Source organism: Plecotus auritus (assembly GCF_963455305.1).
Source record: "Plecotus auritus genome assembly, chromosome: 9".
Classification (NCBI taxonomy): Eukaryota; Metazoa; Chordata; class Mammalia; order Chiroptera; family Vespertilionidae; genus Plecotus; species Plecotus auritus.
The window spans coordinates 108836882-108859548 of NC_137783.1; the positions used below are offsets into that span (position 1 = coordinate 108836882).

Genomic DNA, 22667 nt, shown 5'->3' on the forward strand with positions numbered 1-22667 from the left:
GGGGGGGAAGAATATAATTATATAATTATCGGAGATGCATAAAATATAGTTAACAACACTGGTTGCTCCAAGGAAGGGAAAATGGGTAATTGGGGCACAGAGTGATATACCTTCACTGTATCCTTTTATAGACCTTTTGAAAATTTTCCACATGAATTTATTATCTATTTTTAAAATAAAACTAAATTTAATTTTTTATTTTTATCCTTACCCAAGGACATGCTTAGAGGGAGGGAGGGAGGGAGGGAGATAGAGAGAGAGAGGGAGAGATGTGAGAAACATCTATCAGTTTGCCTTCCCTACCTGCCCCGTCCAGGGATTGAAACTACAACCCAGGTATGTGCTCTGACCAGGAATTGAACGAGCAACCTCTGGTGCACAGGATGGCACTCAGCCTACTGAGCCACACCAGCCAGGGCCCTAAATTTAATTTTTTTTAAATATATTTTTATTGATTTCAGAAAGGAAGGGAGAGGGAGGGAGAGAGAGAAACATCAATGATGAGAGAGAATCATTGACTGGCTGCCTCCTGCACGCCCCCTACTGAGGATCGAGCCCACAACCCAGGCATGTGCCCTTGACTGGAATTGAAACTGGGACCTTTCAGTCCGCAGGCCAATGCTCTATCCACAGAGCCAAACCGGCTAGGCCTAGGACCTAAATTTACATTTTTAAAAACACATGGCAACCAACTACTATATCTGTGATAGCCATTACTAGTAGCAGTGTGACATAGTGGTACGAACTCAACCTAGAGTCAATAATCCTAAACTCTAGGGTGGTTCTATCACTCACTAGTGGGCAAATCACTTAACTCTCTCTGAGCCTGTTTCCCTTCCATAAAATGGAGATATTTCCTGCATGCCTACCTCTGGGTTAAGGATCAAATGAAATAATGGGTGTAAAAGCTGTCTGAAAAATTATAAAGGACTTTACGAAGTATTAACAGAAATACAGATATCAAGAAAGGGATGTGGTTATCAGGGTAAGATGATGAATTGGTTTAGGCATTTGTAATTTGAAATGAAGAGACCGATTTGGAATTCATTTATCTAAACAGAGGTGATAAAAATCACAAGCATAGAACAGATCCCCAAAGGATAAACATTTGATAAACAGAATTATAGAACTACACAACTGCAAAGTCATCTAAGTCTTTGCTACTCAGTATCACCTGGGAGCTTGTTGGAAATGCAGAATCTCGGGCCCCACCACAGACCTACTCAATTAGAATCTACACTGAGTGGCCCGCTTATTATGACCACTCCATCAGTACTTCGTTGGGCCACCTTTTGCCTTCAATACTGCGGCGATTCTTCTTGGCATTGACCCCACCAGATGTTGAAAGGTGATGCGAGGAATCTAACACCATGCCTGAATAGCACTGTCCAGTTCTGTGAGATTTGATGGTTGTGGAACCAGTTGTCTAATGGCTCTTTTAACTTCGTCCCACAAATGCTCAATTGGATTGAGATCTGGTGATTGTGGGGGCCACCTAAGCAAGGTAGTCTCCCTCATGTTCTTGAAACCTCTTCTGCATAATATGAGCACCGTGGCATGGCGCATTGTCTTGTTGGAAGAAGCCATCTCCATTGGGATACCCCATCAACATGATAGGATGAACCTGATCAGCAATGATACTTAGGTATGCTGTGCTATTCAGACGTTGTTCCACACGAATTAAAGGGCCCAAATCATGCCAGGAAAACATGCCCCAAACCATAACACTGCCCCCACCAGCTTGAAGGGTTGTATTCATGCATGTGGGGTGCATGCTTTCATGCCGTTTCCGCGAAATTCTCACTCTGCCATCTGCATGATGCAACTGGAAACGTGATTCATCTGACCACATGACTTTTGTCCAATGCTCGACTGTCCAATCCTTGTGTTCCTGTGCAAATTGGAGACGTTTTATCTTGGTAACTGCAGACAGCAAAGGTGTTCGAACAGGCCTTCGGCTTCCATATCCCATACGATGCACTGTATGGCTAATTTGCCTACAAACGTCACGTGGTCATAATAATCTGGCCACTCAGAGTATATTTTATTTTTTTAATTTAATAAATCTTTATTGTTCAGATTATTACAATTGTTCCTCATTTTTCCCCCCATAGCTCCCCTCCACCCGGTTCCCACCCCACCCTCTGCCCTTACCGCCCCCCCACTGTCCTCATCCATAGGTGTACAATTTTTGTCCAGTCTCTTCCTGCACCCCCTACACCCCTTTCCCCCTGAGAATTGTCAGTCCACTCCCTTTCTATGTCCTTGATTCTATTATATTCACCAGTTTATTCTGTTCATCAGATTTTTTATTCACTTGATTTTTAGATTCACTTGTTGATAGATATGTATTTGTTGTTCATCATTTTTATCTTTACCTTTTCCTTCTTCTTCCTCTTCTTAAAGAATACCTTTTAGCATTTCATGTAATACTGGTTTGGTGGTGATGAACTCCTTTAGCTTTTTCTTATCTGTGAAGCTCTTTATCTGACCTTCCATTCTGAATGATAGCTTTGCTGGGTAGAGTAATCTTGGCTGTAGGTTCTTGCTATTCATCACTTTGAATATTTCTTGCCACTCCCGTCTGGCCTGCATAGTTTCTGTTGAGAAATCAGCTGACAATCGTATGGGTGCTCCCTTGTAGGTAACTAACTGTTTTTCTCTTGCTGCTTTTAGGATTCTCTCTTTGTCTTTTGCTCTTGGCATTTTAATTATGATGTGTCTTGGTGTGGTCCTCTTTGGATTCCTTTTGTTTGGGGTTCTCTGCACTGCCTGGACTTGTAAGTCTATTTCTTTCACCAGGTGGGGGAAGTTTTCGGTCATTATTTCTTCAAATAAGTTTTCAGTATCTTGGTCTCTCTCTTCTTCTGGCACCCCCATAATTCTGATGTTGGTACGCTTGAAGTTGTCCCAGAGGCTCCTTACACTATCTTCAAATTTTTGGATTCTTTTTTCTTTTTGCTTTTCCGGTTGAGTGTTTTTTGCTTCTTTGTATTTCAAATCTTTGACTTGATTCTTGCGATCCTCTAGTCTGCTGTTAGGTCTCTGTATAATATTTTTTATTTCAGTCAGTGTATGCTTAATTTCTAGTTGGTCCTTTTTCATATCCTCGAGGGTCTCGCTAAATTTATCGGCCTTTTCTAGGAAATTCTTGAAAAACCTTATAACCGTGGTTTTGAACTCTATATCCAGTTATTTGCTTTCCTTCATTTCTTTCGTTTGTGATCTGTTTCTTTGTCTCCACATTTTTGCTGCTTCCCTGAGTTGGTAGAGTAGCTTTGTGTGCTAGGTGTCCTATAGGGCCCAGTGGCTCAGCTTCCCCAGTTACCTGAGGTGGACACTTTTGGTGCACCCCTTTGTGGGCTGTGTGCACAGCCTTGTTGTAGTTAAGTCTTGATTGTTGTTGGTATCACTGGGAGGAATTGACCTCCAGGCCAATTGTCAGTGAGGATCAGCAGTGTCTACGCTGGGAGAACTTCTGTGCTGGAGACACCCGTATGAGACAAGACTTGCAAAAGCCTCTATGCTCAGCTTGGATGGGGCGGAGTTTCAGGGCGGAGCAGACAGCATTGGTTTCCCATCAGCCCTGCCCTAATAGGCCCCTGTGTCTCAGTGTCCCATGGTAATCACTGCAAGCACCTCTGAGAGAAAGCCGCCCTCGAGTTCTGCCCGCTGCCAGACAGTCCAGTTTCTCCCCGAATGAGTCTGGGTCCCCAGAGTCTCGCCCAGAACTGGAGTTCAGTGCAGTCGGGAGCTTTTGTCTCCCTCCAGCTTGAGAAAGCCAGCCGCGTACTCAGTTGCCCACCCTCTCCGCATGTGCACGTGCCTGGGTACCTCTGCCTTCCACAGTTCCTCTGAGTCTCAGTGTGCTTTTCTCTTTCCTGACAGTCCAGTTTCACCCCGTATGAGTCTGGGTCCCCAGAGTCTTGCCCGGAACTGGAGTTCAACGCAGTCAGGAGCTTTTGTCTCCCTCCCGCTTGAGAAAGCCAGCCACGCACTCAGTTGCCAGTCCTCTCTGCGCGCACATCTCAGTACCTCTGCCTCCTGCAGTTCCTGAGTCTCAGTGTGCTTTTCTCTTTCCTTCTAGTTGTAGAATTTCCACTCAGCCAGCCTTCCTGTGGTTCTGGATGATGCCTGTTTTGTCTTTTAGTTGTAGTTTTGAAATTGTTGTGCGAGACAGCAGTTTAGGTGTTTACCTATGCCGCCATCTTGGTTTCTCCCCAGAGTATATTTTAATAACATCCCTAGGTAACCTGTATGTACATTTTAGATTTAATTAGCATTAATTTACTCATTTTTCAGACATTAAAAGTGAGGCCCTAAGTAAAGGGACAGACATACCCATGTTCACACTGTTAGTATGTAGCAAAATCAAGATTTGGATCCAGGCTTAATCTGGGCTGTGTATATACACTGTATATTTGCTTCCCAGATACATTGTTTCAAAACCTTTGAGACATCTTTGCCTGGGTGATGTCCACATCCCCACCTCCATGTCTAATCAGCCATCCAGCTAATCAATTCTTTCTTCATAATATCTCTGGCATATGTTTCTTCTTTTCCACATCCTTTATTAATTGCCCTAAAGCTACTGCTCTTTATACTATGAAAAACCAGCTTCCTTCTCTTAAATGTTAACATACTGACTTCAGGCAGAATCTATGTTTTTGGAACCTACCAAGTCTAGCAAACTATAACTTAGTAAATCTAACCCAGAATAGTCATGTCTTCGCTCCCATTATTTCATTCCCATGACCTCTTTCTCTTCGCCTTAGAACCCAGGTTGCCTTTAATTAATAAGGCCCTCCCTCTATAATCAAGCTTTACTAAAGAAATCCAAAGGTCCTAAACTACTTTCCAATACAATCTTTAATCCCAATCTTTCCCAATAAACTCACCATTCACAAACATTCTCATAGCTTCACAGTTCTCTCTTCTACACTATACCCCTAACAAACCAAAGTATTTCAACATTTCTTGAGTACCTATGGTATGCCAAGAACTAAACAATAAACCAAAAGTCACATAGATTCAATAAAAATAAAAGTCCTGGCCTCTGCCCCATTTCCACTCCTGCACCAACAAGTTTTTACCTTTTTAAGAGCAAATTACATGGGAGGACTTTTATAGATGCCCAGCCACGAGAGGAATAGATAACAGACAGAATAAGCCACACACAGCATGAACACTAACTCCTGTACAACAGTCTGTACACTATAGCACGAGGGTAAAGTTCTAGAGACGCCCTTGTACAAACTGAATTCGATTAAATCAAGCTGAAAAAGCAAAGGGTACTTCAGTTCAAAATCAGATATCTATTCCAATTACCCAAACACTGATCTCTAGCTCTGCCATTTCACTTGGGAATATATTTAACCTAAGCTCCAGGTACCTCACCTGAAAAATGTAGCTAATAGCAGTTTCTACCTCACAGAGTTGTAATGAGGAATAAACGAAGTAACTGCAGAGCGTTTAGACACAGTGCTGAACATATGACAGTTTAATAGCAGTACTATTATTGTCAATCACCTTAGAGTTTCCTCAGTCTTTGTCGTCAGTTTCCCTGTAGCTTCAAAACCTACCCACCTAACATGAGCTATATAGGTTTGTGAAGAATGAGGCAATGGTGAAATCGAAAGTTGTATTTTAAATACAACAAGCAAACAGAGTAAGATGATAGAAAGAGCTCTGAATGTAGAACCAGAATAGCTGGGTATGAGCTCAACCTCCTCCATGTTCTTTTCTGGGCCTTGACTGTTCTCACCTGTTACAGGGGGGAGATGGTTCTAAGTACTGTGGTGAAAAATACTATGAGAATGTTTTTAAAGAGATTAGATACTAAAAGACACAAGACAGCATGGCAAAATGTAAAAAGGTAAGAGTGGGAAATTTGTCCATGAGTCATTTTTAAAGGTATTTCTGTAATGCTGTGTGACAATGAACCCTGAGTCTTGACTGGTGGAAACCTGGCAGGAAATGGTCATCACAAAGTTGGAGTGAAATGAATACAATTAAGTACACAAACACCTAATCCTCCTTCATGACTCAGCTTCAGAATCTCCACTTTGGAGACATCCTTCCGGACCTTCCATCCCCATTCCACTATCCCAAACTAAGATGATCTTTAGATAGTATTAAAATAGCCGAGTCTGGCCCTCGCTGGTTTGGCTCTGTGGATAGAGCGTCAGCCCTCAAACTGAAGGATCCACCGGTTCCATTCCAGTCAAGGGCACGTACCTTGGTTGCAGGCTTGATCCGTGGCCTGATGGGAGGCACATGCGGGAGGCAACCAATGGATGTGTCTCTCTCACTTTGATGTTTCTATCTCTCTGTCTCTCGCTGCCTTACACTCTCTCTAAACATCAATGGAAAAATATCCTAGAGTGAGAATTAACAACAACAACAAAAATAGCCGAATTTGTATAATATCAAAAATGCAGCCATGTGCAATTAAGAAATTATGCAATTTAGTGTCCCATCTAATAATCAGTCTCATAGTTTTTGATAGAAATATACGAATGTCCAAAGTAAAATAGTCACTCCAGAGCAACTGGACATCTGTTCTGATTTTTATGTATATTTCAAATACCTTCCACATAGAATAAACTCCATTAAGTCAATTCATGAAAACAAGCCTGAAATTCCTATATGTACAGTTCTATAATGGGACCAATTCTATCCTATACTGAGTATAGTCCTGTAAAATATCCTAAACTGGTAATGAACACCACATAGCCTACCTGCCTCCCTTGCTTTGTGATCTATTTTCAGGATGAAAAATTAGAAAGTCTTCTTCATATTGCTGCTGCTCGTATATACCTAAAACATTAACATTTTAGTAGATGAAAGCAGTGTAACAGTAAGATGCTAGGGCCCTCTGGCTCCATCTCGTTCAAGCTACTTTGTAACCATGGTTCAGGCTAATAGCTTCTGCTTAGTCTTGCATATAGGCATGCTACTCATTACAGAAATTCTGCTTGTGGCTTGAGGAAATAAGTAAAGTATGTATTGCTCACCAAAGATCTGTAGGAACCTTGTAACCAGATTCACAGCAACTAACACAATCTTCCTCCAACCTCTGCTGGCCCCAGATGCGTGCAGTGGGCAATCGCTCTTGCCCTCCCGTTTGCACTTCCCTTGACATAAAAGAAGCCTGAACTCTGTACTTTCCAAAGATGGATTTGAGGATTAAGACTCCCATCTCAGTTGGCACCTTCTCAATTAATAAACCTCTCCTTACTCCAAACTCTGACATTTGAGTTTTAGCCTTTTGAAGTGTTGGACACATGAACTTTGGACCCATGAGAGCAGTACCAATTTTCTCAATGACATTATTCTATTCAGTAAGGTAGACAAAGTAAAAAAAAAAAAAAAAAATCATAATCCTTGCATTTTAAAAGTTTACTTTTCCTGTACTATACAAAAACATGACTGCAATTATGTCAGGAAATAATTCATATGCTCTAAAAGACACAAGTAGATTAAAGGAAACAAGACATATAGTTTCTAATCCTGTGCCTAACAGTGGTCGGCAAACTCATTAGTCAACAGAGCCAAATATCAACAGTACAACAATTGAAATTTCTTTTGAGAGCCAAATTTTTTTAAACTTAAACTATATAGGTAGGTACATTGTTATTAACTTAATTAGGGTACTCCTAAGCTGGCCTTTGCTAAAAACTCAAGGGGCCAAAGAGCCGCATGTAGCTCGCGAGCCGCAGTTTGGCGACCACTGGACATAAATCAAAGTTTCTTCTACTTCTGGACTTCAAATCAGTTTTAACGTAGGCTAAAATGAACACATGAATTACTTATGGGTCAAAAAAAGTAAAGTCATGTTAAAGAACACCAAGTTTGTCCTGGAAATAACATCATAAAAGTCTGATTTCCACTTTTACTTATTTGTATCTTCTCTCTTTTCTTACTCAGAAGTCTACCAACAAACGCCAAAGGTAACTGCCAGTTTCAACTTCCTGACTTTATTATTTGTTTTAAGTCTGACTGTATCTTCTAGGACATTCTAAAACCATGGTGGGGAAAGATGCCAAATATTTCAATGGACCAACAGACCAAGACCCCTAAGTGCTGGGTTCTAATGCTTAACTTTTAGCATTGTCTGTCTCAGCCTCTTAACAAGAAATGCACTTAACTAGTGTTTTCAATGCCTAATAACATTACTAGTCAATGAAGTCAATGGCAATATTACACAGAATAAAATTCCTGGCATCAAAAACCCCAAAATCACCAGATGGTATTAAAGAGGTAGAGAATCAGGACTTCTTAAGTGGAATATTCAAAAAAGGATAGGCATGGTAAGTACCCAGGGACAAAACAGGAAGACTGTTCACTTAAACTACAGAGGGACATTCCAAAGTTTCACTCCAATTTACACCATAAGAGAGGAATGGGGTGGAGTCTGAGTGTTCTGCCCATAAAAAGAAGTTTAAAATGCAGCCTCTCTCCCATTTTTATTCTAGCTTAAAATCCTCAAAGCTGTAGGTGTAATGTGTCAAAGCAAAGATAACTTTAAGAAACAAGTTCTCAAAATACCCAGCCAAGCACAGTGGAACTGCTCATGAGACCCCCCAGGATCTGGTCAGGTCTCTGCTGCTAGTAGAACAGTATGACACTCAGATTTGTTATATGAATACTCTTTATTAACTCCTTGAGGGCCGGAATAAACAGATAGGCCAGGGCTATGGCCAGGGAAATAGATTCACCCGAGTGCTTCAGATTTTGCATCTATAAAATTCAGTGATTCAAAATTCATGTTTCCATCTTAAGGTAAGGTAGAAAACAAGGTTATATAATTCTGAATCAAGAAGGTATACTATAGCCCTGACCGGTGTGGCTCAGTGATTGGAGTGTCAGCCCACACACTGAAGGGTCACCAGTTCAATTCCCGGTCAAAGACATACACCTGTGTTGCAGGTTCAATCCCCAGCCCAGGTCAGGGCAGGTTGGGGAGGCAACCAATAGATGTCTGTCTCTGTCTCTGTCTCTCTTCTCCTTCCCTTCCACTCTCTAAAAACCAATGGGAAAAAATATCCTCCGGTGAATATTAACAAACAAACAAACAAAAAAAGACGGTATAGTATAAATTATGATTTTTTTGAATTCCAATGTCAAGTTTTCCATTCTCCGTGTGCTCCTCTACCTGGATAATATAAGGATGCAGCTGCTAAAATACAAGGCACTAAAGAAGTTGAACTCTGCCTGAGATATGACTGATGTCATCAAACCTAAAATAAAGTATAAAAGCTAAAATGTCCTCTCTTAACATAATGTCTTTATTTTTTCTAAAACAACCCTAGTTAGTAGCTGCACATATTTGAGTACATTAAAAATGACAAATATTTCTTTCTGCCACCTTCCTACCCCATCCCTAGTAGTAATGTTTGACAAGTAAAAAATACACAGATTATCAAAGTACACATTTGGAAATTATGAAGACCTAAAATTTTTTTTTTTTTACTACACATTTCAGGCCCAACTTATTAGTTTCAATTCTGCTCTTACTCTATTTCCAGTCAGTTTCACTTCTGAATTTTCTGCCACAAAGTTAAGAACTGTGACCCTGTGGAGAAGTAAGTACTAAAAAAGAGCATAGTTTTTCCTTTCAAAGGAAAACTAAACATTTTCACAGGAAAAACAAAAAATATTTTCTTAAATTCCTGATGGCTTCTGTCACATAAAAATAATGATTTTAGGATGTTGATTTAAGTTTCTGTAGCTTCCTCATATAATTTTGTTTACAAGATCCAAAGAAGCTCAAAAATTGCCATCATTTTATTTTATAGATATACAACTATCTATTATTTTTTATTTGAGTCACAAGGAAGGGGCTCAATAAATATTTGTGGCAGGAATAAATGTGCATAGCATGTTACTGCACTGCAGGGGTGTATATTCCCAATAAGATACAGCTTCCTGCAGTGTGGTTCAGTGGTTAGAGCATCAACCTGCAAACCAAAGGGTCTCAGATTTGATTCCTAGTCAAGGTCATGTACCTGGGTTGCAGGTTCATTACTGGTCCAGGCAAGTGCAGGAGGCAACCAGTTGATATGTCTCTCTCACATATCTCTCTCTCTCTCCCTTCATCCCTCTAAAAATCAATTTTTTAAAATAATTTTAAAAAAAGAAGAAGAAGGGCTTCCTGTAACTAACTGGGTTCAAATCTATAATAATAAAAGGGTAATATGCTAATTAGACCAGACGTCTTCCTGACGTCATTCTGGACATCCTTCCTGATGAAGCCGGGGCCCGAGGGAAGCTAGCTGGGTCCTGGGTGCCTGTGGGAGGCCCGAGGGAAGGCAGCCCGGGTCCCGGGTGCCAGAGGGAAGCCAGTGCCAGCAGCCTGGGGAAAGAAGGCCTACTCTTGCACAAATTTTAGTGCATTGGGCCTCTAGTTTAAAAATAAACAAACAGAGCCCAGCCTTTTCTACACAGAGGCCTCTTGTGCAAACTGCACTTCAGGAAGAAGCTGCACTGAACAGTCTGCCTGTACTGTGTTTCTGCCATCTGAGCCAGGCCTTATAAAGGAGTTCCTGGAATCCTATTTCAACCAGTAGGACTGAGGCTTTCTCCATCCAATCTGAGCTACACAGCTATATCCCCATAACCTTCTTCACCAACCAATCAGGACAGTGCCTTTTGAACCAATCAAATTACAAGGACTTGGAGTCCTCAGTTGCATGAGGACAGACCAATCAGGGACCAAGGGTGGGGACTTCTGTCTATACTAGAGACCCAGTGCATGAATTCGTGCATGGGTGGGGTCCCTCAGCCTGGCCAGCAATCAGGGCTGATTGGGACAGACTGGCCAGGGGGAGGGACCACGGGAGACTGGCTGGCCGTGGGAGGTTGGCTGTGGGAGCGCACTGACCACCAAGGGCAGTTCCTGCATTGAGCACCTGCCCCTGGTGGTCAGTGTGCATCATAGCTATCGGCCGGTCGTCCAGTCCTAACAGTCGCTTAGGCTTTTACATATAAGTCAGCTCCCCTCTGGTTCTAGGAGCACATGTTCCCTTTCCACCAAAGATTGCTGTTTCCCAGGCCAGTCTAGAGCTAAAACACTGAGATGTCTCACAGACAAGCGCAGGGAAGAACAGACCAGAGAGGAACAGCAGACTAATTCCAATAAAGGGGGTATCCTACAAAATACTTGACTACTACTCAAAACTGTCAAAGTCATCAAAAAATTCAAGTTTAAGGAATTGTCACAACCAAGAGGAAGCTAATGAGATAAAACAATATATAAAAGGCCGAAACCGGTTTGGCTCAGTGGATAGAGCGTCGGCCTGCGGACTGAAAGGTCCCGGGTTCGATTCCGGTCAAGGGCATGTACCTGGGTTGCAGGCACATCCCTAGTAGGGGGTGTGCAGGAGGCAGCTGATCGATGTTTCTCTCTCATCGATGTTTCTAGCTCTCTATCCCTCTCCCTTCCTCTCTGTAAAAAATCAATAAAATATATTTAAAAAAAAAAAAACAATATATAAAAGCCTAATATGCAAATTGTCCCTTTGGGAGTTCAATCGCTCGCTATGACACGCGCTGACCACCGGGGACGGCACGGAATGAAGGAGAGCCCGGCCCAGCAGCCAGAAGGCCCTGATCGACCCTGATTGCCAGCCAGGCCTAGGGACCTTACCTGTGCACAAATTTCGTGCACCAGGCCTCTAGTGATATATAATATAGTATTCAGGATGAAATCCTGGCACAGAAAAAGGTCATTAGGCAAACACTATAGATCTATCAACAGATGAATGGTTAAAATGTGGCATATGCATATAATAAAATATTACTATAAAAGGAATGAAATTCTGATACATGCTACAACATGAATGTTTAAAACATTAAGTGAATGAAATAAGCCACACACAAAAGGACAAATAGTGTATGATTCTACTTATGTTAAGTCTCTAGAAAAAGCAAATTCAGAGACAGAAAACAGAATTTACCAGGAACGTAAGGAACAAAGAATGGAGAGCTATTGTTTAATGGATACAGTTTCTGTTTGGGATGATGAAAAATTATGGAAGAAGATAGTGATGGTTGCTCAACAGTGAGAATGTACTTAATGCCACCGAACTGTACACTTAGAATAATAAATATGGCAAATTTTATGTTACGTATATTTTATCACAATTTTTTAAACTAAGGAAATCTAAACTATTGACTTTAGTTGATAATAATGTATCAATATTGGTTCATAAATTGTAAAAACTTTTACCATATTAATGAAAGATGCTAAAAATCGAGGAAGTTGGATATAGGAAATAAGGGAACTTACTACACAATTTTTCTATAAACCTAAAATTGTTCTAAAAAATAAAGTCTATTTTAAAATTCCACAATATATAAGAACTAGAGGCCCGGAGCACAAAATGTGTGTGGGTATGGTCTCTAGGCCTGGTCTGCGATCAGGGCCATCCTCCCCAGCTGCATGCTGCCAGCCCTGCCCCCTGCCGCCACCCACCCCCAGTTCCCCGTTCGCCATCAGGTGATCGGAGCCTGCCAGCTGGGGGAAGGGACCAAGAGGTCAGCTGATCCCGCCCGCTCATCAGCCCCATCCCCGCCACGGGTCGCCCTCTGTGTATGGGGCGACCAGCAGGGCAGGGGCCTTGGCCTGAGCCACCCGCGTCCCCCACCACCCACCCCTGGTTCCCTGTTTGCCATTGGGCGATGGGAGCCTGCCAGCCAAGGAAAGGGACCAAGAGGTGGTCAGTGTGCCTCATAGTGACTGGTCAAGCGGTTGTTCTGGTCGTTCCACCGTTAACATCAATTTGTATATTACCCTTGTATTATATAGGACATCAAAGCATTATGTTGTACACCTGAAACTAATGTCAATTACATCTCAATTTAAAAAAAAAACACACTTGGAGAAGGGGAAGCAATTTCCTAAAAAAGGGTAGGGTAGTAAGTTACAGTTATCAGAGTAAGTGCAGGGGAGATGATGGACAGACAAAATAATAACAATAAAGACATTCACTTCCCCAAAAAAATTCAAGGAAGATAAAGGCTCATAGCACTAATATAACCCACCTCCTTCCAAAAAAAGGATAAGAAAAAATGTTCTTCAATCAATGAAAAACATAAGTAAGCAATCAGAAAAATTAATGCCAAAGATATGAACAAGCAATTCATTAAAATAATGCTACATAAATCTGTGTAAAGGTACTGAAACTCATAGGGTTGTATAAGAATAAATGAGATCATGTACTTAACATAGTGCTTGATATACAAAAATAAAGCTATTAAAATATAACTAATAATTAAAGAAATGCTCATTTAAATAACAAAAATAAAGGGATGAGCAAAAGTAAGCTTACAGTTGTTCATATGGAAAATAATACAATCCTATCTAACAAAAGAGTAATATGCAAATTGACCATCATTCCAACACACAAGATGGCTGCCCCCATGTGGACACAAGATGGCCACCACTAGATGGCCAGCAGGGGAGGGCAGTTGGGAGGGACCAGGCCTGCAAGGAAGGGCAGTTGGGGGTGACCTGGCCTGCAGGGGAGGGCAGTTAGGGGTGCCCAGGCCTGCAGTGGAGGACAGTTAGGGGTGACCAGGCCTGCAGTGGAGGACAGTTAGGGGCAATCAGGCTGGCAGGGAAGCAGTTAGGCATCAATCAGGCTGGCAGGGGAGTGGTTAGGGGGTTATCAGGCTGGCAGGCAGAAGCGGTTAGGGGCAATCAGGATGGCAGGCAGGTGAGCAGGCAGGCGGGCAGTCGGGCAGTCGGACATCCCTCGAGGGGTCCCAGATTGGAGAGGGTGCAGGCTGGGCTGAGGGACACCCCCCCACCGCCGCACGAATTTCGTGCACCGGGCTTCTAGTTAATATATAATAATACAAGAATAAACTGTTTTGTGTACTCACAACTGTAAATCTACTTTTGTCTACCCCTGTAGGTATATGTATATGTATATGTAGGTAAAATACATATATAAAACCTGTATATATAAAATTGGATTGGAAAACACTGAGAAAATTTATGATGCCCAAAGTTCACAAAAAGTGGAGATGCAGGTCCTCTCATAACTTGGTAGCAGTGTAATAGTCATATCCTTTTTGGGAAACTGCTAATATTTTCTAAAGCTAAAGTAGTTATATATAAAATACATTATTTATATATGTGTGTATATACACACATATATATATACCTCCTTTGAGTTATTTCACTGCTCTAAATTTATCCTTCAAAAATTATATATGAATACTCATTCCAACAATGTAATAGAGAAAAACTGCAGAGTCTAAAAGTCTACAAATGGGGTTAGTAAACATACTAGTAACTAAATATTATTATGCAAAATGTGATAGATATATAGTGACATGGACAACTAAGAAAAATAATATTAAATTGCAAAAAAAATTTATTTAAAAAGGGATTAAAGTGGGCTAGGATTATTTAATCTGAGCTCTTCTACTTATGCTTCAAGGAAACCAAACCTGCATGCAAAATTGTGTTTATGTATGTATGTAACTGCATTTTCTAAGGAAAGAGTCTATAGGTTTTACCAAATCTTAAAGAAATGTGACCCCCCCCCCAGACACATCTAGAGAGTAGAAACCAAGATGGCAGCATAGGTAAACACCTAAACTACTGCCTCGCACAACAATATCAAAAGTACAACTAAAAGACAAAACGGACACCATCCAGAACCACAGGAAAGCTGGCTGAGTGGAAATTCTACAACTAGAAGGAAAAAGGAAAGCACATTGAGAATCAGAGGAGCTGCAAAAGGCTGAGGTACGGAGACGCGCAAGCGCACGGAGAGGACGGGTGGCTGAGTGCACAGGCGGCTGAGTGCGCGGCTGGCTTTCTAAAGTGGGAAGGAGACAGAAGCTCCCAACTGCACTGAACTCCAGTTCCGGGCGAGTTTCTGGGAACCCAGACTCATTCAGGGAGAAACTGGACTGTCCGGCAGTGGGTGAAACTCGAGGGCGGCTTTCACTCAGAGGTGCTTACAGCGATTACCGAGGGACACTGAGACCCAGGGGCCTATTAGGGAAGGGCTGACGGGAAGCCAAGGCTGTCTGCTCCGCCCTGAGACTCCGCCCCATCCAAGCTGAGCATAGAGGCTTTTGCAATTTTGCAAGAGTTGTCTCATAAGGGTGTCTCCAGCACAGAAGTTCTCCCAGCGTAGACAGAGCTGATCCTCACAGCCATTTGGCCTGGAGGTCAATTCCTCCCAGTGATACCAACAACAATCAAGACTTAACTACAACAAGGCTGTACACACAGCCCACAAAGGGGTGCACCAAGAGTGTCCACCTCAGGTAACTGGGGAGGCTGAACCACTGGGCTCTATAGGACACCTAGCACACAAAGCTACTCTACCAACTCAGGGAAGCAGCAAAAATGTGGAGACAAAGAAACAGATCACAAACGAAAGAAATGAAGGAAAGCAAATAACTGGATATAGAGTTCAAAACCACGGTTATAAGGTTTTTCAAGAATTTCCTAGAAAAGGCCGATAAATTTAGCGAGACCCTCGAGGATATGAAAAAGGACCAACTAGAAATTAAGCATACACTGACTGAAATAAAAAATATTATACAGAGACCTAACAGCAGACTAGAGGATCGCAAGAATCAAGTCAAAGATTTGAAATACAAAGAAGCAAAAAACACTCAACCGGAAAAGCAAAAAGAAAAAAGAATCCAAAAATTTGAAGATAGTGTAAGGAGCCTCTGGGACAACTTCAAGCGTACCAACATCAGAATTATGGGGGTGCCAGAAGAAGAGAGAGACCAAGATACTGAAAACTTATTTGAAGAAATAATGACCGAAAACTTCCCCCACCTGGTGAAAGAAATAGACTTACAAGTCCAGGCAGTGCAGAGAACCCCAAACAAAAGGAATCCAAAGAGGACCACACCAAGACACATCATAATTAAAATGACAAGAGCAAAAGACAAAGAGAGAATATTAAAAGCAGCAAGAGAAAAACAATTAGTTACCTACAAGGGAGCACCCATACGATTGTCAGCTGATTTCTCAACAGAAACTATGCAGGCCAGACGGGAGTGGCAAGAAATATTCAAAGTGATGAATAGCAAGAACCTACAGCCAAGATTACTCTACCCAGCAAAGCTATCATTCAGAATGGAAGGTCAGATAAAGAGTTTCACAGATAAGAAAAAGCTAAAGAAGTTCATCACCACCAAACCAGTATTATATGAAATGCTGAAAGGTATTCTTTAAGAAGAGGAAGAAGAAGGAATAGGTAAAGATAAAAATGATGAACAACAAATACATATCTATCAACAAGTGAATCTAAAAATCAAGTGAATAAAAAATCTGATGAACAGAATAAACTGTTGCATATAGTAGAATCAGGGGCATAGAAAGGGAGTGGACTGACAATTCTTGGGGGGAAAGGGGAGTGGGGGTTGTGGGAAGAGACTGGACAAAAATCGTACACCTATGGATGAGGATGGGGGGGGCGGTAAGGGCAGAGGGTGGGGTGGGAACCGGGTGGAGGGGAGCTATGGGGGGAAAAAAGAGGAACAATTGTAATAATCTGAACAATAAAGATTTATTAAATTTTAAAAAAAGGAACACATCTATCCTAAAAAAATAAATAAATAAATGTGACCCCCCCAAAAAAGGGTCACTAAACAATCACTAAAAAGCACCCCCCGCACACACCCATTATAAGTTTCTGAGAAACATAATTAAGTTATACTCAAGTGAGGAAGTCTTTAGGAAGGAAAGAAATGCTCTCAATTAAACTTTTAAGGAAATATTAAATGTCTCTATCACAAAACACATTTTTTATTTCAAAACTCCTAAATCTAAGGGTGTAAAGGAAGTTATTCTTCAAATGAACTCATCTTCACTAGGTAATTAAAAGCACAACCAAAAATTACAGAGCAAAAACAGTCTTCAAAATGTGTGACTAGTTCATACTGAAATTACAGTTAAAATAAGATCACAGAGAAGCAAAAGGAGGCAAAGACTAAGCAGTAGTTTCATTTGACACAGTCAAGTAGCTATCAGACAGTAGTTAGTACTCATACATATAAAGAATCGGGATTTATAAAGTCTTAACTAAAGTTTTTTGGTGTTTTTTTTTTTAAGGCAAATAGATTAAAATAAGACAGAAATAAATTTGGTATTATAGATAATTTTATGAACTTCCTTTAAGCAAAAACAAAAGTCTTTTTCTGGAGGCAGATGGGGGGGCAGGTGGTCCAATACTTCTGGAACTAATCTATTATAACATTACAGTCATTAGAAGCAAAGAGATTAATGAAGAATAGAATAAATGAGTAGTAATAACAGTGATACTCTCTATCTTAAAATGAAAGTATACTTGAGAATAGTGGTTCTCAACCAGGAGTAATGTTGCCCCTTAAGGAACATTTGACAACATCTGGATACATTTTTTATTGCTAGGACTGGGCAGGTGCTGTTGGTACATTGTGGGTAGAGGCCAGGAGTGGGGCTAAAAATCTTATAGCCCCATCCATCTACCCACCCAAAAATGTCAACAGTGCCAAAGTTGAAAAACTCTGCCTTAGAAATAGGCTGGGGAACCACTGAATCTATGCTTTGAAGTAATCAACTTTAGTAGAAATTCTAAATCAATTGGGTTGGCTTGTTTAGAAATATTAACATTTTATTAAATAGCATGGGATCTATTAAAATTTCATGATTGCCAAAAGGTATTATTTAAAGGAAAATTAATTGGATTTCCAATTTATCTAAACCTTTGAAATTTTGCAAAAGCCATAGGCAAAAATAAAAAGACAATGAATTAATGCTAACAGAAAGTTTTATACACACACATATCCTATGACTCTCACAAACAATACCGAGCAAAAGAAACAAGTCACAATCATACATTTTGCATGATTCTATTCATACACAGTTCAAGAATAGGCAAAAACTGATCTCTCGTGTTAGAAATCAGAATAGTGACTCCTTCAGAGAAAAGGGGAGAGAGAGAAGGGAGAGAACATAAAGGGGACTTCTGGAATGCTAATAATTTTGTATTTCTTAATCCAGGTAGTAGTTGCAGAACTGTTCACTTTGTGACAATTCATCAAGATGTATACTTAAAATTCATCAAGTTGTATACTAGTAATCAGTGCAGTTTACTGTATACAGATAACAATTTAACAAAAATGTTTCTTTTTTAATGTTATATATTTATAACCCCAAAAACCTGGGCATTTGGACCCAGAAAGCTAAATTAATATCAATTGCAAAAGTGAAAGTGTTTTTGTTATACTATAAGCTGCCTTCCAAGAATCCAAGAAGGATGACACCCTCAAAAAGCTGTAAATACCATACTCGGCACTCAAACAGCATTCACTGTGCACTTAAGTCACTATATATATTGCTCATCACAAATCCAAAAATTTGATAAACACTTAAAAATGCAGTTGAATTTCTTTCATGGACAGTATGTTAGGGTTATTTCCTCAAATGTTAAACTGTGAACTGTTATCAAAGAACAGACTCTATGAAACAAATGATGCTTTCTCTTTCCTAATTCCACATTTTCCCAAAGCTTGCCCAAACTAAACCCCTCTAGGTCCTCAACTCCTTAGGATTTCTCCAGACTGCTTGTAACAGTGACCACCACTGCTTCTCCCAGTATCCAGTCTCACAATCCACCTCTTCACACACACACATAACGTTCACATTAACGCTCATTCCAGAGGTTAGTCTCCCCTCTCCTCAATACTTTTACTCTTTCCCAGCACCTCATAAATACAATCCAAACCTCACTCCTCTCAAGCTAATATTCTCCACAAATTCGCTTCCCACAGCACCACAAAACCAGGGCACACACTATCCCAGACTTTTAAATCCACTTCTGCCACACACACACACACACACACACACACACACACCTTGCTTCTGCAAACAATTCAGCTCATTGGCCACCACTATTATCTCAACTCCCCTCTTGCCTTTAGCAACCCCCTCCCCACCCCCACCCCCCACCACACACACACATACACACTTTCCGGTATTCAGATCCATCCCATTTCTCATCCAACCTCTGCTTTTCTCTTTATGAACCTTTCCCAAGTACTAGGACAGATATCAAAAGTTGGAGAAAAGGTAGGAAGGAACATGCTCTGTCCTGTGTGAAGGTAGTTGCACAAGTCTCAAGCACACAACCACGCGCATGGGCTAGAGTCAGACGCTGGATGCTGCAACCCAGCGCGGCACCTACTAAACGCCAAGTCTTTGAACGAGTGATTTTGCATCGAGCTTCAGTTTCCCAAACTCTACAAAACGGGACTAATAAAATAGTTATTTCACAGAGTTGTAAGAATTAAATGAACTACCAGCCATTTAGCACAGAGCACAAATCCAACAAGGTAAACTCTCAACAATTGACAGTTTTTCTGAGGTCCTCTGTTTGGAAGGAGGAATAGAGAGGATGAAAGGCTTTTTAACTTTCTCTAAAGCTAATGTTCCTGCAAAGTCTCCTCTCGGGGGATAGAAGTAGGGGGCAAGGGAGAGAAGGAGGGAAGGAGTACTCTACAGATATGTGAGTGATACAAAGAATTTTCTCAGATCCCCAAACTCAGTGCTCTCTTTATGATGCCCCTAAAATGTGGACCCAAGAAGCCATCAGGCTCTTGCAAATGGATGGGTACATGGATATATGTCGAGTCCTCCTTCCACGGATTCTCATTTGAAGGAACGAGATAGGAAAGAGCCCCTTAAATTGCTAAAATGCGTTCCTTGGGGGGTCTGAGATGAGGAAGGCAATCCCAAAGTCTCAAAGGATTTCTCTTGGGAAGCTGAGGGGACAGTTCATAATTAGGAGAGAATAAAAGTAAATGCTAGAAACCTTAAAGACTGCTCGCTTCTCCGGTAGGAAAGAGTAGCAACTAGATTCTCCGCAAGTGGGTAGAGAAAGGAAAAGCGCTGTCCCAGTCTCTGGTGGGACCGCAGGGCTTCCCCGGGCCCGTTCCTAGAGGGATAAGGGGGAGGGTTTCCGCAAGGGAATCCCCAGCTGCCCCGGGTGACAGGCGGGCTCAGGCCCCCCGGGAGTTTCACGGGCTCCCTTCCGTCTTCACACAGCCCAACTCCAGTAACGGGGTTTCTCCTCGGACTGCGGGGTCTCCCAGAGGTCCGGCCATCACTGGACCCCTCCCCTTACAAAACCTCGTCAGTCCTCCGAGTTCTCCCGGCCACTTCTCGGGGTCTCCCGCTGGCACGGGGACAGCCCGCCGCCCACGGAATCCCCTTCCGAGCGCTGCGAACCCGCAGGGTTACCTGCTGAGACGGCAGCTCCACATGCAGGGCCCGCGCAGCAGAACCGGGAGGCAGCGCGGCGGCGGCCGGGCCCGGGGGCGGCGGGGGTACCGTGCCCCCGATCGACGCTGAGACGCTCATCTTGACCCAGGGTCCGCCAAGCGGCGGGGCCGGCACTCCTCCGGCATCCGCTACCACGGCTCAGCCACGACCCGCAGAGCCCCTGCAGCCCAAACACCCGCCACCGGAGGGGCAGGACTGCTCTACCCCACCTCGCGCCGCCACCGCCGCCGCTGCCTAAGGAAGAGCCATATTACCGCAGTGCAACCCCCACCACCCCGCCGAGACCTGGCGTGCTGATTGGTTCAGCTCCTATAGGGCGGGACCCAACCACAGACAGGAGACGCGCTATTGGGTAAAAGGTCTGTCCTTCGCCGGCCGGAATGGAATGGGGCGGAGGGACCCGAGGATGGCCTCAAATGCGTCTGTCAAACCCGGGTGAGACCTGGGGCGGGGCTTCTTTTTTCCCAAGTCTAATTGGTTTTTTCACTGCCACAGGGCGGGGTCTCCTGTTAGAACCCCAAAGGCCATTGCTCTAGGTCGTTGTCAGTTGTCAGTAAAAGGAAGAGGGGCGGGGTCTGATTAAGTACAGAGTGCGCCTGGGCTCCGGTGTCACGTGCTGGAGGCAAGCGAGTCACCTGATTAGAGTCAGTGTTCCGAGCCACTTCCGCCCTAACCTAGTTGCCATAGTAACCAGCCTCAAGAAGAGGACGGGGACCCTCCCCGCGGGATGGGTCGGGTTAGTTGCAGACCTTCACCGCCGGCTGGTCTGCACTTAGTTGCAGGCTCCCTAAACATTCTTTTCCTGAAGTGCTGCTGTCAACGTGCGGGGGTTGAAAAGGAATGGCTTATGGTTTGGCATAAAGGCACCACGCAGGATGCATTAAGACCAGAAACCTGTCGGGCAGTCCCACCTGCTCTTCCAAGACCAACTCTAACCCACAGGCCCATGACCCTCCTTGCATGCCACTAACTGCTGTACTGAGCTACAAGGGATGCCAAGCACCCAGGTCTCTGTTTCATCTCTATGAGGGGTTGCTTATGCTGTCCCTAGAAAGCCTTTGCTACTTTTCTCCTAATGTTTACCCATCAAATCTCATCTGGAGCTGGAATTCCTTCTTCCAAAAGGCTTCTCTGATTCATTCTGGGGCCCTGATTAGGAATCTTGTCTCCACCATATTCCTGATTATTCTATTGCATTGTCTTTTAATATTTGCAATACACACATGTAGACATACATATATACTGAATTCCTCGAGAAAAAGAACCTTGTCATTTATCTCTGGATTCCCAGTGTTTTTGAAGTGAAGCCCCCCTCACATGCCACCTTTTCCATGAAGATTCCTTGATCACAGTGATAGTGTCTATAGCAATTGTGTCTATAATAAATGGCATTGAATCATTCTTTAGGATATTGAGCTGCCTTTACCACCCCCCCCCCCCCCCCCGCAAGCCTCCACCCTCACCCCACTGTGAATTTCTTCACCGCCTGGACTTACGGTAGCTCAAAGAACTCAGTGTTTTAAAGTCAAAAACAACAGGAATCAAGCACCTCTGGAATCTTGGCTCTGCCACCTTCTAAATATGTGTTCCTAGGCAAGCCAGTTCCTCTCTCTTAGCTTTAGTTTTCCCATCTATAAATAGCAATAGGATGGCTGTAGGGATTAAGTCAACACATGCAAATTGCCTAGTTCTGTGGTCAGCAAACTGCGGCTGGCGAGCCACATGCGGCTCTTTGGCCCCTTGAGTGTGGCTCTTCCACAAAATACCACGGCCTGGGCCAGTCTTTTTTTAAGAAGTGGCGTTATGCCAAAACCGGTTTGGCTCAGTGGATAGAGCGTCGGCCTGTGGACTGAAGGGTCCCGGGTTCGATTCCGGTCAAGGGCATGTACCTTGGTTGCAGGCACATCCTTAGTAGGGGGTGTGCAGGAGGCAGCTGATCGATGTTTCTCTCTCATCGATGTTTCTAACTCTCTATCCCTCTCCCTTCCTCTCTGTAAAAAATCAATAAAATATATTAAAAAAAAAAAAAAAAAAGAAGTGGCGTTAGAAGAAGTTTAAGTTTAAAAAATCTGGCTCTCAAAAGAAATTTCAATCATTGTACTGTTGATATTTGGCTCTGTTGACTAATGAGTTTGCCGACCATTGGCCTAGTTCAAGATCTCACATATAGCTGCACTAAAAAATTGTAATAAAAGGTAAGCATACTATCTTTCCAGGGTGTTCAGAAGCCTAAAGATACTTTGGATCTGACCCCAGAGCTAGCTAACATGAATGGCATACTGTCTCTTATTCTGAAACAGAGTGGTTCCTCAAGGCTAGAGCCTAGGGTGTGTGGTCAGGTGTTTGTTGAAAAGGG

General features: G+C 42.6%; 1 protein-coding gene across 3 annotated transcripts in view; it reads right to left on the reverse strand.

Annotated features, from left to right (window-relative positions):
- UVRAG (UV radiation resistance associated) overlaps nucleotides 1-20598 on the reverse strand; it is a 306221-nt gene extending 285623 nt beyond the window's left edge. For all 3 annotated transcript variants that reach the window (XM_080688155.1, XM_080688156.1, XM_080688157.1), the window contains exon 1: nucleotides 20270-20598. In XM_080688155.1, coding sequence (XP_080544281.1) covers nucleotides 20270-20389 — 120 coding nt within the window. In that variant the 5' untranslated portion in view covers nucleotides 20390-20598. The remainder of the gene's footprint in view (nucleotides 1-20269) is intronic.
- Between the last annotated feature and the right edge of the window lie 2069 nt (nucleotides 20599-22667).